This window comes from Lepidochelys kempii, chromosome 1 (assembly GCF_965140265.1).
Source record: "Lepidochelys kempii isolate rLepKem1 chromosome 1, rLepKem1.hap2, whole genome shotgun sequence".
Taxonomy (NCBI): Eukaryota; Metazoa; Chordata; order Testudines; family Cheloniidae; genus Lepidochelys; species Lepidochelys kempii.
Window position 1 is genome coordinate 11170958 of NC_133256.1, and position 27224 is coordinate 11198181.

At 41.6% G+C, this 27224-nt stretch overlaps 1 protein-coding gene across 4 annotated transcripts in view; it reads left to right on the plus strand.

The window, feature by feature from the left end:
* Window positions 1-27224, plus strand: part of FAM168A (family with sequence similarity 168 member A) — a 359778-nt gene that overhangs the window by 128942 nt on the left and 203612 nt on the right. For 3 of the 4 annotated variants that reach the window (XM_073334685.1, XM_073334676.1, XM_073334694.1), the window contains exon 2: window positions 24453-24540. The exons of the other annotated variant lie outside the window; for it this stretch is intronic. In XM_073334685.1, coding sequence (XP_073190786.1) covers window positions 24471-24540 — 70 coding nt within the window. In that variant the 5' untranslated portion in view covers window positions 24453-24470. The remainder of the gene's footprint in view (window positions 1-24452; window positions 24541-27224) is intronic. 4 annotated transcript variants of the gene reach the window in all.

Here is a 27224-nt window from a genome sequence, read left to right on the forward strand (position 1 = left end):
AGGTATCTGGACTAGGCGGGCCAAGTAGTAAAATTCCATGTGCTTTGGTAAATTTCTTTCTTTCTTTCTTTCTTTCTTTCTTTCTTTCTTTCTTTCTTTCTTTCTTTCTTTCTTTCTTTCTTTCTTTCTTTCTTTCTTTCTTTCTTTCTTTCTTTCTTTCTTTCTTTCTTTAATAGCTACTGCAACAACAATGTTGTGGTAATATCTCATTGACATCTAAAAGTAGTACGCAGTTGGCAGTGAAGAAAGTAAACTCTCATTCTTGTAAAACACAACATTATTGCTAAGGCACAACATTGAATTAGTTGATATTGCTGCTAGGTGGATAGCTGAAAAAAATGGTTGGTAGAATAACTAGTTTTACATGGTGGGTGGGTGGGTATGTACATATACATACGGTGATACAGCATGGCCAGAGGGCAGCAGGAGAGTGTTAGGAGGGAGCCTTATTCCCTGTAGAGGGAAGAAAGTTTTCTATTAATTAATTAAAGCACCTGAAGCCAGTTAGAGCAACTGAAGCCAATTAGGGGACCTGAAGCCAGTCACGTGATAAAAGCCCACTGCTTCAATCAGACAGGAGGAGGAGTTGAAACAGAGTGGATTGGTGTTGGAGCAGAGAGCAGTTTGGAGGGAAGCAGAGGAGAGTTTGGAGAAGTGCTGCGGTGGGCTAAGAAGACCAAGACCCTAGGTAAAGCGACACCTGGTTTGTGCAGAGGGAGGGCAGGAAGCCCCACAAGCTGAAGGGCAGGAGAGGGAAGTAGCCCGGGGAAGGAACCACTAGTTCTAGTGGTTTACCGCTATCCCTAGGGCCCCTGGGCTGGGACCTGGAGTAGAGGGCGGGCCCGGGTCCCTCCCTCTCCACTCCCCTCCTCAAGGACACTAGTGGGGCAGTTAATACCCCAGTTCCGGGGCAAGAAACGGTGCCCTGAACACCTCCCCTCCCCCCCCAAGAAGAGAAAGCGCGAGACCAATCATAGTAGTGCTGGCAATTTGCCACAATATATAAATATGTGTATATAATATTATGGAGGTGCCAGTTGTGGTGCTGTAATTAAGGTTGAGTTGATTTTTTCACTTAAATCAGGTATTCAATTTGTTACCTACAAAGAATAGGGCATATTCTCCCCGAAATTTACAGGACTAACTCCTTGAGTTCTGAATGAATTTTCTGAGAATTTAAAATAAATCTGGAAATGAGTTCAGTTAAAATTGATTTTTAAAGGGTCCTTTTAAAAAAAAATTCAAAACTTGTCAGAATAATCTCAACTCAGGCATTGTATATTTACACAAAAAAGGCCAGAGAAGAATCCCGAATGGATCAGATGCAGCAAATAGTTTGTAGTTTTAAATAATTATGTAGGTTTAATGGTAATTTTTTCCCAGTATTCTTCATAAAAAAAGCTTTTGCTTCAGCAAAAGCTGAAGAATAATGGCGTACTTCTGAGAAACTCTCACCATTCAAAATGGTTGCTGTCTCCTGTTGTCCTTAAGGGTCTGAGGCACAGTTTGCCTTCAGCAAAGATGGCCACTGCCTCCATTCATCAGCTCCTCACAATAGTTCCCTTTTCCTGAAACTGAGATGGGAAATGTGTATTTGAAATCCTTTTAATTTGGGTCCACCCCACACTAAACTGCATTCAACATAATTGTATTGCATGACATCACAACAGGGCAGAGTTAAAGTTGTGTGCATGGCTTAAATGTACATTTCTTTACTGTAGTGCTGAATTTCTTGAGTTTTTAATGCTTGATTTGTGGGATAATTACAATATCCTGGTAATGTTTTTATTTTTATCTTTAAGTTACTGATATGTACCCTCAACCGTAACTCTATGTTAACGAATTTTTGTTTGGGAATATATATGCACATACTATTTAACAATGTAGCTTTAAGGCTGTTTAGGAATAGCAATTGTTCATTTAGAATCAAACTGAGTTCACAATTCCATATTTTCAAATCACCACTGTTATATGTAGTGTACTTGTGTGATGTGATATAGCAGAATTCATTTCAAACATTTAATTCAACTGACATGAAGAATTAAGGCAAAAAAATTGTGATATATACAGAGAGAATTTTTATTCTGGCCGAATATGAGTACCCCTACTTGTTCACAGGTTAAGGGCCAGATTTTCAAAGTTAAATGCACAAATAGTAGATGTGCATGTGCAAATCAGGTATTGTATTTGCCTAAAGCGTACTGGGCCCTTTACAGAATACATAAATGATCGTCTTTGCCCTGAAGATCTGACGGTCTAAAGCCCTGATTCTGCAAACACTTTGCATGTGCTTAACTTTAAGCTCATGTGTTGTCCCACAGTGGGACTTAAAGTTAAGCGCGATTGCAAATTTGGTTTCTAAGAACAGCCAAATCATAAGTGGCAACAGACAGTATATAGTTATACACCTATTTGGACACAAGCAAATGCTTGATTTGGTGTTTATATAAGTGCTGAAATGTAACATTTGGTGCATATGCAATGGAGCCACAGGAGGTGTGTCAATTAATGGGTTAACATACCCCCAAATTCAAAGTTTTTCAACTACATTTGTTTATGCATGGTACTTAGAGTGAGTCACTAATGCTAAGATGCTATTTTGCAAAGTGTCATTAACTTTAAAAATTATGCACTTTGGCTTTAATTAAACTTTCCCCTTCATAGGTATACTGGCACCAAAATATAAAAATCAGAATGCTCGTGCAAAGCATAATTTATAATATTTTGTAGACACGGTCTGAGCCCTAGTGGCAGCATGTGAAAGAGTTGGGGTAAACTTGACTGTGGATGACATTTAAAAAAATCCTCAGACTCACTTAATTTTATGAAATTGGTTTCTGGTAGGGGTTAATGTGAAATTAAGCCATTGTGTAATAAATAAAAGCTTTTATAATTTTTTTATCAATTTGGGAGTCATAACATCAAAGAGACTTTGGGCAGAAAATAAGATACTCATCATGGCTATAATGAAAGGCATTGTAGCTCTCTGTATGGAGGCTGTGGCATCATTCAAATTTAAGCAAAAGTGAGTGACAGATTTGTGAATTTAACTAATACTTTTCTTTGACAGTTGAGCATATTAATTTTTTTTAATAAACATTGCTTTTAAGAAAAAATAGTGTCTTGGTTGTATTTTATTTGAAAATAGCATTCAACGCAGAGGATCAGCAGAATTTCATCTTGTACTTGCTGGGTTCGTGTGGGTATCACATTGTCTTTAGCATTTTAAACTAAAGAGCAACGTGACTGTTTCTAAGTCCTAAACCTGCAAACACATATAGAACAAAACACCATATAGAACAAAACAACAAAAAGTCCTTGTAACTCACGGTTTGTACATATCATCTGAGAGTAACTACATGATCAAATTCCTGTAGCATGTGTCTCTATTCTCCTCGGTTATTTGTACCTCTCATTACGTCATTTATGAAATTAGACCATACTCTTTTGGAGTCAGGGTCCATACCTCTTCTATTTGCTCTGTTAAGGACCTACAGCACTTTTGAGTTTTGTACAGTACTAGCTCTTAGTGTATGTGCAACGTGCCTCAGGTGGCACATAACCAGGATTCATCACCAAATTTGGTCTGTTGGTTGGATCATTTGCTTCCCCAGCCTGGGCTGGATAATAATAGAGAGCAGCAAGGGCTGAGCACAGGAATTAGGAGGAGCCAGCCCCAGGACAGACCCCTGGGGCACTCCGCTTGATACCGGCTGCCAAGTAGACATCGAGTTGTTGTCATTACCCGTTGAGCCTGACGATCTAGCCAGCTTTCTATCCATCTTAAATTCCATTCATCCAAACCATACTTTTTAAACTTGCTGGCAAGAATACTGTGGGAGACCGTATCGAAAGCTTTGCTAAAGTCAAGATATATTACACCCACCGCTTTCCCCATATCCACAGAGCCAGTTACCTCATCATAGAAGGCAATCAGGTTGGTCAGGCATGACTTGCCCTTGGTGAATCCATGTTGACTGTTCCTGATCACCTTCCTCTCCTCCAAGTGCTTCAAAATGTATTCCTTGAGGATCTGCTCCATGGTTTTTTGAGGGAGTGAGGTGAGGCTGACTGGTCTGTGGTTCTCCGGATTCTCCTTCTTCCGTTTTTTAAAGATGGGCACTGTATTTGCCTTTTTACATTCATCCAGGACCTCCCCCATTGCCATGAGTTTTCAAATATAATGGCCAATGGCTCTGCAATCACATCAGCCAACTCCCTCAACACCCTTGGATGCATTAGATTCAGCCCCAGGGACTTGTGCATGTCCAGCTTTTCTAAATAGTCCTTAACCTGTTCTTTCACCACTGACGGATGCTCACCTCTTCCATATACTGTGCTGCTCAGTGCAGCAGTCTGGGAGCTGACCTTGTCTATGAAGACCGAAGCAGAAAAAAGCATTGAGTACTTCAGCTTTTTCCACGTCATCTGTTACTAGGTTGCCTCCCCCATTCAGTAAGAGTCCCACACTTTCCCTGACCACCTTCTTGTTGCTAACATACCTGTAGAAACCCTGCTTGTTACCCTTCACATCCCTTGCTAGCTGCAACTCCAATTGTGCTTTGGCCTTCCTGATTACACTCCTGCATGCTTGAGCAATATTTTAATACTCTTCCCTAGTCATCTGTCCAAGTGTCCACTTGTTGTAAGCTTCCTTTTTGTGTTTAAGCTCACCGAAGATTTCTCTAAGCCAAGTTGGTCACCTGCCGTATTTCTGCACATCGGGATGGTCTGTTCCTGAACCCACAATAAGGCTTCTTTAAAACACAGCCAGCTCTCCTTTCCCGCTCATATTAGCCTCCCAGGGATCCTGCCCATCAGTTCCCTGAGGGAGTCAAAGTCTGCTTTTTTGAAGTCCAGGGTCCGTATTCTGATGCTCTCCTTTCTTCCTTTTGTCAGGATCCTGAACTCAACCATCTCATGGTCACTGCTGCCCAGGTTGCCACCCACTTCTACTTCCCCTACCAATTCTTTCCTGTTTGTGAGCAGTGGGTCAAGAGGAGCATGGCCACCAGCTGGTTCCTCCAGCACTTGCACCAGGAAATTGTCCCCTACACTTTCCAAAAACTTCCTAGATTGTCTGTGCATTGTTGTATTGCTCTCCCAGCAGATGTCAGGGTGATTGAAGTCTCCCATGAGAACCAGGACCTGTGATCTGGAAACTTCTGTTAGTTGTCCTAAGAAAGTCTTGTCTACCTCCACCTCCTGGTCTGGTGGTCTATAACAGATGCCCACCACGACATCATCCTTGTTGCTTTTGCCTCTAAACTTAACCCAAAGACTCTCAACAGGCTTTTCTCATTTCATACTGGAGCTCTGAGCAATCATATCAATGACAAGGTCCCTCACCAAAGGCTCTTACGTAAGTTAAGTTGTCATGGGATAAGAGGGAAGATCCTTTCATAGATTGTTCCCTGTCTTTTAACTAGTTCTCAGAGGATAGGAATAAATGGTAAATTTTCAGAATGGAGAGGGGTAACTAGTGGTGTTCTCCAAGGGTCAGTCCTAGGACCAATCCTATTCAACTTATTCAGAAATGATCTGGAGAAAGGGGTAAACAGTGAGGTGGCAAAGTTTGCAGATGCTATTAAACTGCTGAAGATAGTTAAGACCAAAGCAGACTGTGAAGAACTTCAAAAAGATATTACAAAACTAAGTGATTGGGCAACAAAATGGCAAATGAAATTTAATGTGGATAAATGTAAGGTAATGCACATTGGAAAAAATAACCCCAACTATACATACAATATGACGGGGGCTAATTTAGCTACAACTAATCAGGAGAAAGATCTTGGAGTCATCGTGGATAGTTCTCTGAAGATGTCCATGCAGTGTGCAGCGGCAGTCAAAAAAGCAAACAGGATGTTAGGAATCATTTAAAAAGGGATGGAGAATATCTTATTGCCCTTATATAAATCCATGGTACGCCCACATCTTGAATACTGCGTACAGATGTGGTCCCCTCAACTCAAAAAAGGTATCCTGGCATTAGAAAAGGTTCAGTAAAGGGCAACTAAAATGAGTAGGGATTTGGAATGGGTCCCATATGAGGAGAGATTAAAGAGGCTAGGACTTTTCAGCTTGGAAAAGAGGAGACCAAGGGAGGATATGATAGAGGTATATAAAATCATGAGTGGTGTGGAGAAAGTGAATAAGGAAAAGTTATTTACTTGTTCCCATAATATAAGAACTAGAGGCCACCAAATGAAATTAATGGGCAGCAGGTTTAAAACAAATAATAAAAGGAAGTTCTTCTTCACACAGCGCACAGTCAACCTATGGAACTCCTTGCCTGAGGAGGTTGTGAAGGCTAGGACTATAACAGGGTTTAAAAGAGAACTGGATAAATTCATGGAGGTTAAGTCCATTAATGGCTATTAGCCAGGATGGGTAAGGAATGGTGTCCCTAGCCTCTGTTTGTCAGAGGGTGGAGATGGATGGCAGGAGAGAGATCACTTGATCATTACCTGTTAGGTTCACTCCCTCTGGGGCACCTGGCATTGGCCAATGTCAGCAGACAGGATACTGGGCTGGATGGACCTTTGGTCTGAGCCAGTATGGCCAGTCTTATGTTCATACTGCTCTCTTACATATCATGTAGCTCCTCCACCTTTTCTTCCCGGCTTGTCCTTCCTGAACAGTTTATACTCATCCATGATAGTGCTACAGTCATGTAAGTTTCCCCACCAAGTCTCTGTTGTTCCAATCACATCATAGATCCTTGACTGTGCCAGGACTTCCAATGCTTCCTGCTTGTTTCCCAGGCTTCTTGCATTCGTGTACAGGCACTTAAGATAACTAGCCGATTGCCCTACTTTCTCAGTATGACTCAGGAGGCCTCCCCTGTTGCACCCTCCTCCTTGTGTTTCCTCTTGGTATCCCCACTTACCTCAGGTCTTAGGTCACTGACCCCCAGCAAACCTCTTTTAAAGCCCTCCTCACTAGGTTAGCAAGCCTGCCTCCGAAGCTGCTCTTCCCTTTCTTTGTTACGTGGATTCCATCTCTTCCTAGCAATCCTCCTTCCTGGAACAACATCCCCTGGTCGAAGAATCCAAAGCCCTCTCTCCAACACCACCTGCGTAACCATGCATTTACGATGGTCCCTATCTGGGCCTTTTCCTTCAACAGGGAGGAGGGACAAGAATATGACTTGTGCATCAAACTCCTTTATCCTGAGCAAAGGAGTTATACGGGTCTGACCCCCAGTGGAGATTGCACGATATCTGTGGGACCCATCAACATAGCTACCACCTTTCGCGGAGGTGGATTCACTATGCTGACAGGAGAAGCTCTCCTGTTGGCGTAGTAGCATCTTCGCTGAAGTGCTGCTGCTACAGCCGTGCCGCTGAGTGACTGCAGCGTTTTAACTGTAGACCTGCCCTTAGCATTTGAGGAAATTCCTTTGGGCTTTAACAACATTTAAGGTAGGTTAGATTTTGGACTCAGCTGGTAGTGTCACTTTAAATTCACCCTGCAAAACTGTACTCTTGCTTCACCGGAGATGAACTATTTCCTCTGAGATAAATGATTTTGTTTGACAAATGCCATGTCATCAGCATGTGTTTTCATTATCATGGGTAGGGTGTGTGCCTTCATTTATGCTTGAACTCGTAAATTTTCATAATGATACTGTAAAGCAGATTTTAGTCCTCTTTGATTTGACTAATATATTTTTGTACAGTATGTAGTGAATGAAAAGACCCTGGTAATTCTGCCAGAGAAAGCTTAGAATGTCTGAAGTCAAGAGCAGTTAAGGGAAGCTTGCCACCTGGCATTGGGGAGACAAAATGAAGATTGAGAGAAATGAAATAGCTGCAGCTCATATGTATTGGGGCTGAGCTGTTAATGGACCATGTGACAGCAAAGGATATTGAAGTGTTAGTAGACTTAAAGCACAGAATATTAGATCTTTGAATATCTGTGTGTCAAGAATGTAGAGACGAATGAATGGGAAAAATGTGCAAGGACTAGAAGTCTTCTGAGAGAAACAGAAAGGATTTATCATCCAGATGCTCACATCTGAGAAATATTTTTAGTAAAACACGAGTCAGAATAATTAAGATAAAAGAATTCAAGATAATCGCTGATTTCCAGAGAATGTGACTCCGTTGGAATACAAAACTGGGATATTGGATTCTGAGAGTGGAGCAATGTTGCTTTTGCAATAGGACAAGACAGCAAAGAGTCTCTAAAGGATTGGAATATGCCATGGATGTAGTCTGAGAACATAGTGGGTGTTAACTGGTATATGGGCTTCAAAATTAATACATCTCGTTTAGCTTGTGGAATACTATAGAAATGAGGGAACAATTAATCTTTGGGGGTACATGTATAATAAGAATGTGTGGACTCTAGTGACCTTAACATATGATAAATCAAAAGGGTGGTCATATTTTGCCATTGGTCACAAACAGTTTAATGACAGGTTTCAGAGTAGCAGCCGTGTTAGTCTGTATTCACAAAAGGAAAAGGAGTACTTGTGGCACCTTAGAGACTAACAAATTTATTTGAGCATAAGCTTTCGTGAGCTACAGCTCACTTCATCGGATGCATTCAGTGGAAAATACAGTGCGGAGATTTATATACATAGAGAACATGAAACAATGGATGTTACCATACGCACTGTAATGAGAGTGATCACTTAACGTGAGCTATTACCAGGAGAGTGGGGGTGGGGGAATCTTTTGTAGTGATAATCAAGGTGGGCCATTTCCAGCAGTTGACAAGAACATCTGAGGAACAGTGGGATGTGGAGGGGGTGGGGGAATAAACAAGGGGAAATAGTTTTACTTTGTGTAAAAAGAAAAGGAGTACTTGTAGCACCTTAGAGACAACAAATGTATTCGAACATAAGCTTTCGTGAGCTACAGCTCACTTCATCATGTCTTTGTGTAATGACCCATCCACTCCCCGTCTCTATTCAAGCCTAAGTTAATTGTATCCAGTTTGCAAATTAATTCCAATTCAGCAGTCTCTCATTGGAGTCTGTTTTTTGAAGGTTTTTTTGTTGAAGAATTGCAACTTTTAGATCTGTAATCGAGTGACCAAAGAGATTGAAGTGTTCTCCGACTGGTTTATGAATGTTGTAATTCTTGACATCTGATTTGTGTCCATTTATTCTTTTACGTAGAGACTGTCCAGTTTGGCCAATGTACATGGCGGAGGGGCATTGCTGGCACATGATGGCATATATCACATTGGTACATGTGCAGGTGAACGAGCCTCTGATAGTGTGCCTGATGTGATTAGGCCCTATGATGGTGTCCCCTGAATAGATATGTGGACACAGTTGGCAACGGGCTTTGTTGCAAGGATAGGTTCCTGGGTTAGTGGTTCTGTTGTGTGGTGTGTGGTTGGTGGTGAGTATTTGCTTCAGGTTGGGGGGCTGTCTGTAGGCAAGGACTGGCCTGTCCCCCAAGATCTGTGAGAGTGATGGGTCGTCCTTCAGGATAGGTTGTAGATCTTTGATGATGCGTTGGAGAGGTTTTAGTTGGGGGCTGAAGGTGACGGCTAGTGGCGTTCTGTTATTTTCTTTGTTGGGCCTGTCCTGTAGTAGGTGTCTTTTGGGTACTCTTCTGGCTCTGTCAGTCTGTTTCTTCACTTCAGCAGGTGGGTATTGTAGTTGTAAGAATGCTTGATAGAGATCTTGTAGGTGTTTGTCTCTGTCTGAGGGGTTGGAGCAAATGCTTGGCTGTAGAGCTTGGCTGTAGACAGTGGATCGTGTGGTGTGGTCTGGATGAAAGCTGGAGGCATATAAGTAGGAATAGCGGTCAGTAGGTTTCCAGTATAGGGTGGTGGTTATGTGACCATCGCTTATGAGCACCATAGTGTCCAGGAAGTGGATCTCTTGTGTGGACTGGTCCAGGTGAGGTTGATGGTGGGATGGAAATTGGAATTCAAGGGCTTCTTTTCCATGGGTCCAGATGATGATGATGTCATCAATGTAGCACAAGTAGAGTAGGGGCATTAGGGGACGAGAGCTGAGGAAGCATTGCTCTAAGTTAGCCATAAAAATGTTGGCATACTGTGGGGCCATGCGGGTACCCATAGCAGTGCCGCTGATTTGAAGGTATAAATTGTCCCCAGATCTGAAATAGTTATGGGTGAGGACAAAGTCACAAAGTTCAGCCACCAGGTTTGCCGTGACATTATTGGGGATACTGTTCCTGACGGCTTGTAGTCCATCTTTGTGTGGAATGTTGGTGTAGAGGGCTACTACATCCATAGTGGCCAGGATGGTGTTTTCAGGAAGATCACCGATGGATTGTAATTTCCTCAGGAAGTCAGTGGTGTCTCGAAGATAGCTGGGAGTGCTGGTAGCATAGGCCTGAGGAGGGAGTCTACATAGCCAGACCATCCTGCTGTCAGGGTGCCAATGCCTGAGATGATGGGGTGTCCAGGATTTCCAGGTCATAAACAACTACACAAGAGCCCTGGCAAGTGTACTGAATATTTATAACAACATTTCTAACCACCCCATTGTCCAATGAAAAACTTTTCCTCTCCCCAAACTGGGAGCTCATGATCTGTACATGTCAAAAATGGCTTTGGTTTTTCAATGATACCAACTGGTGACCAGAAGGAAAAACCCACATATCTTGTGTATTTGAGGAAAGGAGTTAGTCCTTTTCACACTATTCACCCAAGCATAAGTTTTCTTAGCAAAATCCTTTGAGCCAAAGATAACAAATTGTCACTGTGGAGGTGGACAGGTATCACAGTAAAAGTACACCATGTTTATGTTGGTGTGGCATGAATGGATTGTAGTGGGAATTAGAATCTGGGCCCAAGTTTTTAATATGACAGACCCAAGTCTGAGCCACTTAGCTACACTGCCTTTCAGAGTGATTCTATCAAATGTATGTGTTTTGCTGTGCTCTATAACCACTAGAGAACACCCCTCAACAGAGCCAGGGATAGAACCCATAATTCCTGATTCCCAGTACTCCTCTGTCTCCTAAGTAGGTGTGAAAGCCCAAAGCAAAGGTATGAGCCATTCCTTGTAATTGCTAGTCTCTGTAAAGGATAACAGCACATTACTGCTTCCAATTAGTCTTCTAGCTCAAAGGGTAGAGATCTGGGTTGTGGTTTTAAAGGTCCTGAGTCCCAAGTCATGATGGAATCTGCTTTTTCAGTTTGCCTTTTTTTTTTTTTGAAAGTTGCAAATTACAGCCCCCCCCACACTCCTCAACAACTTCTAAAACAAGACATATGTATGTTAAGAGAATGTTAAGGTTGCCATGTCAAGCACTCAAAATAAATGGTTGAGAAATAGCTGTAAATGAATGAAAAGAACATATTATGGATAGCTCTAGACATTCTCCCTACTGATTTTAACTGGGTATACTTACTCACGAGTGTGCACGTTGAAATACAGTCATTTGTGCATTTGAGTATTTGATCACATGTGGCACAGTGAACAAAATGCAAGTTCGTTGCTTTGTTACTTTATTGATACATCCCACTGTTGTATTTGCTTCCCCAACTGTGGCCAGACACATTGATCTGATGGTTTTACGTTTCTGCCCCTCTCACCCTTCAGGATCCTTAAGGCGTAATCCCTTCTGATGGTTGTCAATTTTTAGCAGGTATATTATTTCATACTTCCTACACCAAAGTTACACTGTTCCACCCATGACCCTATTTTTTCTGTGTCTTCAGCTCCAAGCTCTGTGTTTAGATAGGGCGCTTACAGGTACTTTGTATTGCTGAGATCTTATGAATCTGATCACTAGTCACTCGGATTTCCACGTGGCACATTTCCTGATAGATAGATGTCATCCAGTCTGAAAGCGGGTTATTAATAAATGTGCAATGATTTTTTTGTCGATGAAGTTCTGTTACTGGTAAGCTATTCTCTGATTGGCTGAAGTACACAAGTCTGTGGTTTTTATTTGCCATGCCAAATTCAAATATTCAGTAATAGTACAAATAAGCAATTGTCATTTTGATAACTTTGACAGTGGTACAATTATTTGTCCCTGGGCGCAACAGAAATAGGCATAGCCATAGAATGCCATTTGGGGATAATTTACTGTTTTATATATTTATAATACAATTTATATATTATATATTTATAATACAATTGCAGAGGTTATATACAGTTTTTATATAGGTATATATTTAACTGTTCACTGAAACCTTTGTATGTCTATTTTGGTCTGGGTTTTGAGGGCAGCAACCAAAAATTGTAACTCAAAGGGGAAGCTCAGTTCAAAAAGTTGAAAAAATCTCTGTTTTAACTTTCTGTCCCGCCGTCTTGCCAGTATGTAAAATGAGTATAATGACCTGCTTCTCAAGGGTGCTTGAGTAAAAGGTGCTATGTACTTGCAAGGTGTTCATGTGGCATTTCCTTGCTATTGTTTCCTAAACAAGGTCTTTGAAATTTAGTATGTCAAGTGCTTTACTGAAACCCCTCACTTTAAGGCAACCTGTGTGTTTCCAATTTTTTAGCTGATTCTCTTCCCTCTTCTTAAGTATCCATATACATTCCACATCTGCTTTTGATTTAGATTTCACTTGAATAGACAGCGTTTCTTTACCCTAGCAACCATACTGCTGTGCACATTGCATGTGTGGGATCTGATCAGTATTGTCTCATTGCTTTCTTTCCTGTCTCTTTCTGCTGTCTAGCCACCTGTTTTATTCTGAGATCGTTAAGCTCTTTGTGATGGGGAAAGCCTTTGTTTTGTTTGTATGATGCCTGATGCAATGGGGTCTTCTTCATAGAATCATAGAATATCAGGGTTGGAAGGGACCTCAGCAGGTCATCTAGTCCAGCCCCCTGCTCAAAGCAGGACCAATCTCCAACTAAATCATCCCAGCCCGGGCTTTGTCAAGCCTGACCTCAAAAACTTCTAAGGAAGGAGATTCCACCACCTCCCTAGGTAACGCATTCTTCTTTGATTGGAACTCCTAAGAGCTGTTACAAAACAAATATATAAAATGTACACAACGTGGTATGGAATTAAAAATTCCACAAAGAAAATATATTCTCTTTTTAACTCATGGCTAATATGTTTTAATCCATATCCAGACCTGCTCATGAAAGATCTTACATAAATGCACCTGTGATGATAATCAGGGGTTTTATATTCACTACTGAATTAGCTACCCTTCATGTTTCTGTGTTTAACCTACCTGATTGTATCGGATGATAACCCTGATCTCATTTTTAATATTTTCTTAGTATCCTTTTAGCTATTATGTAAATTCAAGAGATTCCAATTTTAATAAAGGCCATACCCTTATGTAAATTAGTTCTTGTAATGATGCTTATATAGCTATGATGCAAAACAGTACTTCATTTGGTCAAGTGTCTTTCATCAAACCATGTCTCAAAATGGTATTACTAAAGCTTTGTCTTCCAATACAGTTAAAATGTACAACCTCCTACTGTGGCTGTAGTTGTGACACACTAAGCTGTTCCCACACAGGAAGAGGGATAACATATAGTGGTGTAAGGTTTATACTGATATCATTGCGTCCACACTGTGGGTTGTACTGGTATAACTAGATCAGTGAAAATCACACTCCTAAGCAACACTACCCAAAAAAAAAAAAAAAGTGTAGACCTGGTTAAAGGAGAGTGTTAAAGGAGAAGTGACATTTTTAGTTGAGATCAGAAATATGGAAGGTTCCTGAACCAGAGAGCTAGAGGAAAGCTGTTCCAGATGGCAGAGGAGAAGGGTCTCCCACAACCAGTGGCAAGATTTTTGTGAAGAGTCAGATGAGGCTAGTGCTAGGTGGGTAGGGAGTAGAGGGAGCGAGAGAAGGGCTGCTACAATATTAGTTGGTGGAGAAGGCAGCTGTGAACTGAATTCAGAAATTAATGGGGAATCAGTGAAGTGGTTTGAGGATGCAGGTAACATTTGCGCTTGTTTTGATATGAGTTTAGGCAACAGCATTTGTTAGGGCAGTGATGCTCAGACTGAAACTCGCAAGCCACAAGTGGCTCTTTAATGTGTGTCCTGCAGCTCTTTGCAGCACATGTTATTAAAACACTGTGTGATTTAATTATTAACCAATCAGGATGCTTTTTACTGTGTTATTAACCAGTTGTAATTGATATAATAATACTTAGTCATTTTGCTGTGAGAATAGTTTGTGTGTCTATACACACACATCTATATTGTAAATGAAACCATGAATTCACACGACTGTGGCTCTTTTGGGTAACGTTCATGGCTAATTTCGCTCCTGAAGCACTGAGGTCTGCGTATCACTGTGCTAGAGTCTGGAGAGCTGGAATTTTAAGAGAAAATAGGGAATTGTCATTGTCCAGGTGAGAAGAGATGAAAGCAAAGACTAGGGTTTCACCAAAAGGGGAGTCAACCCATTGGCCTACATGAGAAGAGGAAGAAGAAAAAGTTCAGGGTCCAGCGTGATGTCCTGGCTTAATTTTACAAACATAAGGCGTATAGTTTAAGGAATAGTCTAAATTATGCTATTTTGTACAAACAAGAATTCGAGAATTAACCTGCGTTAGTGTGAAACTTCAAAAAATCCTGACTGCATATAAGTGGATTCTCGATTTCCACATTAAAATTGACCTTGATTTTTTTCTAAACCTGAGATCATACATAAGTAGTAATGTTAACTTTGACCAGAATTTTTCAGGACAAGAATCAGTGCTTGGGTAAGACCTTCAACACATTAAATACTTTGCTTTTCCTTAAATTTATAAAAATAACCTTTTAGTCACTATAATAAAATTAAAAATCAGGCCACAATTATAGGAAATTACTCAATGCAAGTATATCTGAGATCATATAAACTGGTCACAGTGGGGTTTTTTTTTTTGAGAGCGAGAAATGTGCAGCCTCATAGATTCCCTGATTTAAACTTTACCTGGTGAATCAGAAGCTGATTAGATATTTTTAGAGAATTGCATCTGAGGATCAAGCTTCAAACAAGTGAAAATTTGTCAAACTATTGGAACTCAAATATAATGTAGTGTCAGAAGGTCTGGTCATGTTTATAGAAGGATTTGGGCTGAATATAATTATAGACTCTTAGTCTTCAAGGTCAGAAGAGACCATCATTATCATCTAGTTTGGCCTCCTGTACGTTGCAGGCCACAGAACTCCTGTAATAGACCCACAACCTCTGGCTGAGTTACTGAAGTCCTCAAATCAAGGTGTAAAGACTTCAAGTTACAGAGAATCCACCATTTATTCTAGTTTAAACCTGCAATTGACCCAGGCCCCATGCTGCAGAGGAAGGTGAAAAACCTCCAGAATCTCTGTCAGTCTTCCCCAGGGGAAAATTCCTTCCTGACCCCAAGTATGGTGATCAGTTAGACTTTGAGCATGTCGGCAAGACACACCAGGCAGACTCCTGGCAAAGAGTTCTCTGTAGTAACTCTCAGCCTTCCTCATCTACTGTCCTATAACCAGCCAATGGAGATATTTGCTGCTAGCAGTCGCAGATCGGCTACATGACATTGTAGACCAGTGGTCCCCAACCTTTCTGTGGGAATAGCATATTGCTATTCCCAGAAGACTGGTGGGTGCCGGATACCCTGCCGCCGAAATGCTGCTGAGAAACGGCAACAGTCTCGGTGGCATTTCAGCAGGCGGTTCTCCGGCAGCTGTGCTTGGTGGCGGCATTTTGGTGATGCGGTGTCCCATGGGCGCACAAAAATGCTCCGGCAGGCGCCATGGCTCCCATGGGCACCACGTTGGGGACCACTGTTGTAGACAGTCTCTTCAAAGCATTCCCTCCATAAACTTGTCAAGCTCAGTCTTGAAGCCAGTTAGATTTTTTTGCCCCCACTGCTCCCGTTGGAAGACTGTTCCAGAACTTCACTTCTCTGATGGTTAGAAAGCTTTGTCTAATTTTGAGCCTAAACTTGTTGATGGCCAGTTCTTGTGTCCACACTGGTGTTGAACTTACATAAAATGCGTGGTTTATACATAATAGGTGATTTTCAGAGTGAGGAAAAAGTGTATCTTGCTGGTTTATCTTTCAATAGTGTCCACATTCACTTGGTCCTATACTTTCTTTTGTGAAGGAAATCATTTTTAGTCTGTACGAAGACTCAAAGGCGAAACTTCCATTCCACCTCCAAAGAAATGCGCAAGGGTCCACACCTATTTCAAAGTGATTAAGTGACTTATAAGCGTAAGTCCCATTTTCAAATTTCAGTTAGGCACATAGGAACCTCAATCTCATGGAATGTCAATGGGAAAGTCAATTTGACCAAAGCTCTAAAATTAAACAAGTATCTTTTCTTTCTGGGGCATTCAGAATTATCCACATGGAGCATGATGCATTCAGTTTTGAAGTGTTAGATGTATTTATTTAGACTTACAAGAGCCACAAAGAAATGCCTCAAATTATTTAAAAGCACAACTAATATAAACGTATTTGTAAATAACACTCTGTGTTTAGAAGGACACTATCTATTTGAAATCTAATTAACATAAAAGGTGAAAAGTACTTTCAGGTATTAGCATATGTCCCTGAGTCTCTTTTGCCAAATGTTGTGGTTTTTCAATAGCATTATCCTACTCACAATATTTTTCTCTCCTTGGTTGTTGTATGAAATATGCAAACCCAGGGAAGATGGTGCTCTAAGTCCCAAATCCTGCAAAAACACACACACAGGAGTAGGACTGTTGAGTTCAATGTGTAAAGTTGCCAATGCAATGCAATTTGCAGTGGTGTAATTAAACACAAAGTAAAGTAAACTGGAAAAAAAGATTTTTCCCCGTAATTTTTCATTTATAGTAATTATAGGTGGTGGTCATAAAAAAAAAAAAAAGTCAAGCAGAAGTGATTTTTAAATTGCCAGTGTCCTTGAGTAACCATTGCCTGATGAATGGAATGGACAAGAGGACAGAGAACTGTGGCAGCAGTCTTTTCTGATTCTCGTAGCTTTGGCAGCAGCCGTATATAGTGCTGAGCTTCACACTCATTTCATCACACTATCTAGAGGCACTCTTTTGTTCAGTGAGGCGAGAGCACCGGAGTGTAACTGTGCAGCCACTTAATAGCATGGAAAGTTCAAGCTCAGCATTCACTGCACAGAGAAGGCTGTGTGTACTACTTTGAAATCTCCCTAGTAAACCTCTTTTGACTGACACATTGGCCTGCTGAGTGATGTGATGCAGACTCTTGGGCTGACCTCTCTTGTATTTCTATTTGCACTTCATCTGAAGTAATTTCCCAGTGTGATGGAAAGATGTCGTGCACTTTGGCTGGAAAGATAAAATAGATAAAAATGTAACCAGGTTACAGCAGGAAAGTATCCCGAGGTTGTTTGCCAGCAGGTGCTTCCCATGACATTCCTTCTGGAATTCTTACGACTTCAACTGTTTGGTAAAGAGTCTGAGCAGCTTCTAAGAAACTGAGCTTCAGTGCCTTGGGAACTGAAAAGCAGTGGAAGATGCATGTAGTGGAGCCAGACTTTTGTTTGCCTGTTTACAGTAAATTTCTGGTAGTCTTTTTATTGTGTATTCATGGCCACATGGAAGCACCACAAAATGCTGTGCTGAAATAGGTTTCATTTTGCTAATCCTGTTTTATTCTTATTTCATCGTAGCTTTGCAAATGCCATAATGAATTTGAAATATATAGTCGAATGATACAGTGTCATGGAATGTATTGGAAGCCAACCTGAATACATTTAAAACTAGATGTGAATTTTTTTCATGTGAAATGCAGTTCACATTCACTCAATCACACGATCTTGAAATAAAAGCCCTGCATACCAAACAGGGAAGGAAGTGTTAACCTCTATTGTTGCAGCATGCTCAAACCCATAATGTGAGTGCAATCATTTTATCCATGCCAAAGAGGAACTTTTCTTTCATGAAGACCTAATAAAGGAATTTTCTTCCACTTGTTACTGTTTATACAACCCAAAGAGTGCTAGTTGCTTGAAATGGGTTTGCTAAATTGTTACTATTTTATACTGTGCTCGCATGTAGAGGCCCCAACTGAAATTTGGGCTGCATTGTGCTGGCCCTGTACAAACACAATAACGACAGTACCTACCCTGGGGAGCTTAAGCTTTGTCTACACTACACATTTTTATTGGAAAAAGGCACCTTTTGTTGACAAAGCAGTGGAGGTGTACATACTGTACTGCTCCTCCTGCCGACAAAACTGTCCTGCTCTGCCGACAAAATAAAACCACCTCAATGAGAGGCATAGAGGTTTTTGAGGCAAAGTTAGATCGACAAAGTGTCAATGTAGACACGCACTTGGTTTTGTCACTGTAAATGGCCTCCAGCAGGTGTCCAACGTTGGCTATCCTTACCATGCTGGTCAGCAGTTTGAACTGCGCTGCTCTGCACCCAGATACGCAAGCATCCACCCCTTCCCCTTTAAAGGCTTGAGAATTTTTGAAATTCCATTTCCTGTTTGCTCTGCGTGGACTGGACATCACATCACATCTTCCCAGCTTATCATGGCGTTGTCAGCAGCAAATGCTCTTCCGCTTCGACCACAGCTGAATTGTTGGATCTGCTGAATATATGGGGAGAGGAGGCTGTCCATCCCAGCTGCACTCCAGCTGTAGGAACTTCAATACCTTTGAGCAGATTTCTCGTGGCCTGTGCAATGAGGGCTACGAATGGGACACAGTTCAGTGCTGAGCAAAGATAAAGGAGCTGAGGCAAGCATACCAGAATGCAAGGGAGGCAAACCCTCACTCTGGTGTTTTTGGAAAAGACCTGCTGCTTCTGTAAGGAGCTAGACCCCATCCTCGGCAGTGACCCAACCGCCAAAAGCCCATGGATACTTTGGTAGGGCTGGAAGTGGCAAACAGTGGATCTAACCCTGAGGACAAAGTCGTGGACAAGGAGATTGAGTTGGAGGATGATGTGGAGCACACGTCAGGGTTGTCCAGTGGCGTGGCAAGTCAGGACCTCTTTTCCACTTTTGAGGGATCTGGCCAGTCGCGGCAGTCCGTCTCTGGTGCACATGATGCAGAAGAGGAGAGCCCTGGTAAGTGATCTTTTTTAGTTGATGCTGCTCGGTTAGATGAGGCAGAGCTGTCCTTTGCTCTGTGTATCGTAGGAGAGGGTGAAGGGATAGAAATGTACAAGACTAGCTGTATTTGTATGTGCTCAATGTTCCCCTGTGCAGCTAAGCAGTGCAGTGGAACAGTGTGTTAATGCACACCAAGATTTCATAGGAATCCTCCAGAAAGATCTCTAGGAAACTTTGCTGGAGGTACTCGCCAATCCTCTGCTGAAGGTTCCTTGGCAGAGCTGCTTTGTTCCTTCCCCCATTGTAGGAAACTTTTTCATGCCACTCGGCAATCACTTGTGCAGGGACCAAGGCAGCACACAGGTGAGCAACATAGGTACCAGGGCTGAACCCACACGCATGCAATAGATGCACCCTTACATCCTTGCTTGCCCTCAGGAGTGAGATACGGGCTTCAATGACCCCTGCCTGTGGGATACGGTGGCAAAATTTACAATATTGTCCATAGTTGCCTTCACTGATCCCCTGAAAACATCACCTACACCCTTGCCCCATCTTGAATGCCCACGTCCCACTCAGGCCTAACAAACCATGTTTAGGGTACACGCCAAAATATGTGTTTGCCAAGAGTCAGTGAGAAAGTGATTGGCATGTTACAAGAGGTGTATTTTACTGTAATGATTGAATGCTGTGCATGAACTAACCATCATGCTTCTGTGTATTGTTTCTTGGCTTCTGTAGATGTGGCTTTCGTGGGAACCTCCTACACACTTGCAGAGTGCCTCTGCCAGATAAGAAGGCAACCAAGGCATAGCAAGGATGACATATTCTGAGAGGTGCTCCAATCCTCAGAGGCTGAAAAAAGAGAACATGGAGTGGAAAGAAAAGGAAAAGGCAGTACAGAAATGAGAGTGAGGAGCGCATTCTAAAGGGCCATGAATGGGTGATAAAAGTGATAGAGGAACAAACAGGGATGTTGAAGTCCCTAATCATGCTACAGTCAGAACAGATGTGTGCTCACCCCTCCCTCCGCAGCCAATACAGAACTATTTTCAATGCCCTCCCCAAACTCCTCCCACACATTTGGTGCAACTTCCCAGCATGTCTGAGTACCCTGTTCGCGCCACCCCTTTGGACAGATTCCAAAATGATAGCTGGACTTATGCACAGCTCTGAAAGCCTTCACTGTTATCTCCCTTCCCACCAAACCTTTTCTGTGTTTTAATTGGTGTTTAATAAAAACAAACTCTGTGAAAGCAAACCAATCTTTATTTGTGTCCTACATGTAGTGATTGGTGCGGGTAGTAATATATAGGTGCAGTTTAATCATTTACTTGGTATAAATCCCACTCAGGAAGCATCACAATTTTTAGGCAAAACAAGATAACTGAAGTTAATGAAGCATGGCAGATTGCTGTGTAGAAGTACACGTTCCTGGTGCTCCTTCTCAATGTTGCCTCAAAGCCTCCTTGATTCTAACATCTCCCCCATTGATCCCCTCTAATAAACCCTGGTTTCGGGCTGCTCAAAACCAGCAGCCAGGTAATCTGCCTCAGCGCGAGCACTCCACCCCTGGAGAAACTTTTCACCCTTAGCCTCACAAATATTATGGAGTGTGCAACAGGCTGCTACGATGATAGGAATCTTTTCCTCATTTAGGTCCAACCTGCCATAAAGGCAGCACCAGCATGCCTTTAATCTGCCACAGGCACATTCCACTGTCATTTTGCACCTGCTCAGCTTACTGTTGAAGTGCTCCTTGCTGCTGTCCAGGTTTCCTGTGTAAGGCTTCATGAGCCATGGGAGTAAGGGATAAACTGGGTCTCCCAGAATCACTGTGGGCATTTCAACATTCCCCACTGGAATCTTCTAGTCTGTACAGCCCAGTGTTCCTGAAGATGTGTGTCATGCACCTTTCTGGACCATCCCACATTGATGTCAGTGAAATGCTCACGGTGATCCACAAGCACCTGCAATACTATAGAGAAGTACCCCTTTCTATTGACGTACTCCATTGCAAGATGGTCTGGTGCCAATTGGAATATGCGTTCCATCTATCACCCCTCCGCAGTTAGGGAATCCTATTTCATCAAAGCTATCCACTATTTCTCACACATTGCCAAGAGTCACCGTCCTTCGTAGCAGGTTGCAATTAATGGCCCTGCACGCTTGAGTTAACGCAGCCCCAGCGGTTGACTTCCTGACTCCAAACTGATTCGTAACTGACCAGTAGCAGTCCGGAGTCGGCAGCTTCCACACAGCGATAGCCACGCACTTCTCCACCGAGAGGGCAACTCTCATTCTGGTGTCCTTGTGCCGGGGCGAGGTCTGTACACAAGGTGGCTTTCCAAATCCGAAAGTTCTGTAGCCACTGCTCATCATCCCAGACCTGCGTAACAATGTGATTCCACCACTCAGTGCTTGTTTCCTCTTCAGGTTGGGAGCTCATGATATACTGCATGACCAGACATGATATGGTCATAACAGTGACCACAACAGCAGAGAGCAGTGCTGGATCCATCTTTTCAGACAGAGATGGCGAGCACACAGTAAACGGGGACTGTTGAAAAATGCTGCAAAATGCAGTCGGAAACCCATGGAATGCTGGGATGGAAAAACTTCATCATGGGACATTGAGTCTGCACTTATGATGTGCTGCGATCCACTCTGCCTTCCCACAAGTCCTAGCCGCAGAAGGTAGCGAGCAGCACAGTGGGATAGCTACCCACAGTGCACTGCTCTCACTCTTGATGATAGAGCACCAAGCGTGGAAGTGCTCTGCTATCAGAGGGAGTCTTCTGTGAACATGCACTAGCGATATAATTATAGTGCTTTTTGATTGTCAGCATAACTTTTGTCAGCAAAAGTTTGTAGTGTAGACAAGGCCTTACAAATTGTAGCAAATCCCAGCCATGCAGTCCAAAATGCCTTGTGTCCTAGGTTTGAGATTAATTTATCCTTAGTTATGTTAATTGAAGGCTGAGTTCACAGCCATCCATTTCCATGAGGTCCATATTCATCCCATCATTAGCACCTTTCAATTTAACAGTACAAGGCAACAGAAGGAAATTTTTTTGGGGGGTGGGGGGGGATGTATGCCTGTATCTCAGGAACCCCTTGGTCAAATTACCTTAAATTAGGTCCACTAATGCTTCTTTTGTGCCCCATGAGGGACACCAAATTTTAAAACTACCCGAGGAACTGTTTGGATTTTAGAACATTTACAAGAGTCAAGCTTTAAAGCATATAATGTGGTGGGAATGGAAACCCTCTAGCCATTTTTTTTCTATTGGTGCATGCACATGGTAAAAATTACATTTTCTTAAATACCATTCTTAGTTTGGATCCCCCCCAAGAGTTAAAGTGCCATATGCTACCTTGGATAAACTGTTGATAAAATGCAGGACCATCTTGACCTGTGTGATATAAATAGTTTGATGGTTTCCTCTGTGCAAAAAAGAAAGAAAGAAACCCACCTAGAAACTTTTTGAAAAATGGCTATTTTTCAGGGCTTTTATCATCGCAAACCCTGCTCAAAAGACCCCCACATTGGGTCACTAACCCTACCCTGCACCCTTCTGAGGCAAAGCAAATTTCAAAGGAATCCAACTAAGTCTGTCAGCTTTAGAGATTTTAAAAAGGTTGAGTTTTAAGGAGAAGTCATGATGCAACCTTAACTCTAGTAGTGCTGCCGTGCCCCTATAATATAAGTCAGGTTCACACTAAAAAATTAGGTCAACCCAGCTGTGTTGCTCCTGGGTGTGAAAAAAACCCCACACTGCTGAGCGACATATTTAAGCTGACCTAACCCCTGGTGTAGACAGAGCTAGAATTCTTCCATCAACCTAGCTACTACCTCTCAGGGAGGTGGGCTAACTACAGAGACAGGAGAACTACTCCCATCGCTGTAGTGAGTGTCTACACTGAAATGCTACAGCGGTGCTGCTGTAGTGGTTTAAATGTAGACCATAGCCATAGTAACATGCAATGCTGGCTGAGAGCAATAGGGGCAAGTGCCAATTACTGTGGAAACCATAAACTCTGTCCTGACGATTCTGGGAAAATCCCCAGGAACCAGTTTCATATAAGTAGGTTTTTGCAATGATGTTATTTGTTAATCTTTTTAAGAAACATTCCATTGTGTATTTCTGAAGCCACTTTGGCTTTGACTTATTCCAGTCAGTGTTGTAAATACATTTATTTGGATTCTGTAGCATTATCCTTTGCCATGTTTGGCATCCCTGGTCTTCCCTTTGTTACAGAATTGCGAGCTAACTTGGGAATGGAGGGAAGACTAATTAATTAAGTAGTAATTGTTGTCAAACCAATTGTTGCTAGCATTTAACATTTGACTTATTTACTATCGGAGGTGAAACTGAAGGAGTTAATGATCTAACAAATTGCACATCAATCAGGAAAGACTAGTTTGAAAGGAATGGTTTTATTTTATGAAGTGTAAATAAAAGATTTTTTAAAAAGACAGTTTAAGGTAAGTGTGGTGGGCTCCATGTTTGAAATTGTCACAAGATAGCTGTGGAGACAAATGTGTTGCCTCATAAAGCTTAATGAATGATTTTTCCATTAATCAGAATTGAGAATGTGCTTCATTAAGCTAATTAGCTGAGCAGTTGCTTAACTGACAGTTACTAGACACAAATTCCCAGGACCCTTGCTTTCCTCTAAATAAAAGCTTAAGAAAAGATAACCTGGCTCTCTTTAATCATCTTTATTAGAGAGATAATGAGCAGAAATGCTATTAAAAATCTTACTGGTCATTTTATGTCTGGGGCAGTGACTGTGGCGATTTCAAATAGCACTGCGCACACACTGATGTTCAATAAATAATAGCTTAGTAAGCTGTGCTGTGAAGGAGTAATGTTAAGGCTGGTCTTTTAAAAGAGGCTTCAAAGGAGATTAATTTCCAGGCACAAGGTTGTTGTGTTCATAGAGGCACTCTGTAAAGTGCTTGAGAATTTCTGTATCTGCAGCTCTTAGCATTACCAGCAGGGAGTGCCCTTTTGCCAACTAATCTTTGAGAGGCTGCTTGTTCATTGGTGGTTTTTTTTCAATACCCAAAAAGCATTAGCTCCCCCTAGTGGGGCAACTAAATTAGTGCAGGTTTTGCACTTCAATCTCTGTAGCCATTGCACAGTAGAAAGAGGATCCTGATTTTTTCCCCTTCCTTTGCTCTGGAGTAATTTGCAAAACACTGTGGAAGCTGGGGATGTGTAAGACTAATTTTATCCTACACTCCAGATGCTTTGTAAGGAGGACATGTAATGGTGAAGAATTTAAGGGAATTAATTGAAGGATCTGAAATTTGAATTATTAAATACACTATCTAGTTATAATGCCTAATTGTAAATATTTTTTTTTTTTTGCCGCTTAGTGTGTCTTGAATAATAACACGGTAGCGCTAGCATCCAGTGCAAGCAAAGACCTTTCAGCAGAGGACTGGTGTAGAAGAAAAATGACTGTCTTCTTAATTATTTTTTTTTCCCCTCCTCCAGAGTTCTCAGTCTTCCACAATGAATCCTGTTTACAGCCCTGTTCAACCTGGGGCTCCCTATGGAAACCCTAAGAACATGGCTTACACAGGTAAGTTTGGTTTTAAGTGACTCTTGGAATTTGGCATTTTGTGCTTAGAGCAGATTAAGATCAATTGGTAAATTTCTTTTTTTCCATTCTAGTTAGCTACTATAGAAAGGCATTCTGTGACGTGTTATAGCAAAGTGCTCAGCACAATCCTAGATCTTTCTGTTTTCCTGGAGTTTCCACAAAAAGCTCAATCTTAAGTACCAGTTTATGCTTTGGAAGGCCACTCTCTTAACAGATAGACAGCTGGCATGTTCTTGCTTTCCTGTCTTTTCACACTATGTTTTCCCTACAGCTTTAGGCACAAAATCCTCCCCCCCGCCCTCCTTAGAGTTTCCTAATAATCTCCAGGAAACGAGCAATTCTCTGTTAAGGCTTTCAGAGATGGTTTTAAGTATCCAAAATGCCTATTTCAGAGTCTCTTATGGTGCAAGTCCATTGTTGGAGCAGGCAGCTAGGAACAGACTATCAAGTTTGCAGTAGAAACAAATAGGGAGGAATAACATGTTGCTCTCCAAAAAAACTCTTTGCCAGTTCTGCAGTCAGTTTCATTCAGCAGGAGAAAATCTAAAATACAGGCGGAGGAGATGATGCAGAACAAAGATGAAGGACAACATCACAAGGGAGAAGGCATGGGGAAGATGGATGACCCATTAGAGGGCTGTCCTGGAGAGAGGAAGGAAGAGTCAATGTCCCAGCAGAAATTCAGAGAGATCACTGGGTGGGAGTGGGGGAAGGGAAAGAACTAGAGTCTAAAAATTCATTGTTTAATTTGTTTGCATGTCACTTTAGAACATTTATGCGGAATATTGGTCAATAAAAATTGACTTAGTTGATCTTAATTCCATTATTTTTTAGTGTAGCAGAGAAGCTAAAGGCACTCTGAATGGTGTTTTTTTTGTGCTTAATATTCAATGAAAAATTCAAAAACACTCATAGGAAGCACTTTCCTGACCCTAAATTATTTATCTGCAATATTTGCACTATATGATGGATATTTTAGACTGCTGCAACTCACGTCACTCCTGACGCCATAGAGAAATAAAGTTACTCATTCGGGTACATTTGCAAAAGCTTCAGCTAGGAGAGGAAACAAGTAATACAGATTTCTGATAAGTGCTTCTGGGAAAGCCTTTTTTCTTTTGAAATTACAGAATCACGGTATTTTGAGCTCTAACAAATTTCCTTCTTGAATTAATTAAAATTAGTGTGGTGTTAATTTTGACAAAATATTTATTTTCTTGTAATGCATCTTTCCTCTTGCAGATAAGTATAATCTGTCTTAACTTTCACTGCTGTGCAGATACTTTTAGAAAAAGAGTGTTGATTCTTGGCTCTTGGCCTTGCTTTCTTTTAAAGTACATGTCAAGGTTCCTTCCCCACTCTGAACTCTAGGGTAGAGATGTGGGACAATGCATGAAAGACCCCCTAAGCTTATTCTTACCGGCTTAGGTTAAAAACTTCCTCAAGGTACAAACTTTTGCCTTGTCCTTGAATCCTATGCTGCCACCCCCAAGCGTGTTAAACAAAGAACAGGGAAAGAGCCCACTTAGAGATGTCTTCCCCCCAAGCCCTACACCCCCTTTCCTGGGGAAGGCTTGATAAAAATCCTCACCAATTTGCATAGGTGAACACAGACCCAAACCCTTGGATCTTAAGAACAATGAAAAAGCAATCGGGATCTTAAAAGAAGAATTTTAATTAAAGAAAAAGTAAAAGAATCACCTCTGTAAAATCAGGATGGTAAATACCTTACAGGGTAATCTGATTCAAAACATAGAGAAGTCCTCTAGGCAAAACCTTAAGTTACAAAAAGACACAAAAACAGGAATATACATTCAGACAGCTTATTTACCAGCCATTTAAACAAAAGAAAATCTAACGCATTTCTAGCTAGATTACTTACTAACTTCTGAAGAGCATTCCTGACCTGGTCCCGGCAAAAGCATCACACAGACAGATACATTACACAGATACAGACAGACAGACCCTTTGTTTCCGCCCCCCTCCTCCAGCTTTGAAAGTAACTTGTCTCCTCATTAGTCATTTTGGTCAGGTGCTAGCGAGTTATCCTAGCTGTACACAGAAAGGTGATTACCCTTCCCTTTTATATTTATGACAGCACAATAGAAATTAGAGTGACCAGATGACAAGAACAAAATATCGGGACACATGGTGGGGAAGCCACAGGCTCACCCCCACACCCCCCTCCAGGGACGGCTCTAGGTTTTTTGCTGCCCCAAGCAAAAAAAAAAAAAAAAAGCCGGAGTGCCGCCGAAGCAAAATATTGGGACAAACAACTAAATATTGGGACAGTCCCGATTTTATCGGGACATCTGGTCCCCCTAATAGAAATGTCCCTATTAAATCAGACAGGAAGTAGTAAATTGGCCAGAATACATAGCAAATTTGATGAACCTATGCAACAGATATTCTTTCTCATTCTTTGAATGAATGTGATTCAGAGGCAATGTCAGGCATCTCTGTTACATCCCCTGCATCTCTATACCAAATCAATAAATTCTGACAGGGCAGTCTGTAGACTATCACACAAATGTCAAATTAGTTTTTGTGGACTGATTAAATTTTTAAAAAATGGAATTTTAATGGGAATACTTGTATAATGTTGACCTTGCTTGTAGGAGACATTATAGAGGGAATAGGGTTATTAGAAGGTATTGAAGCAA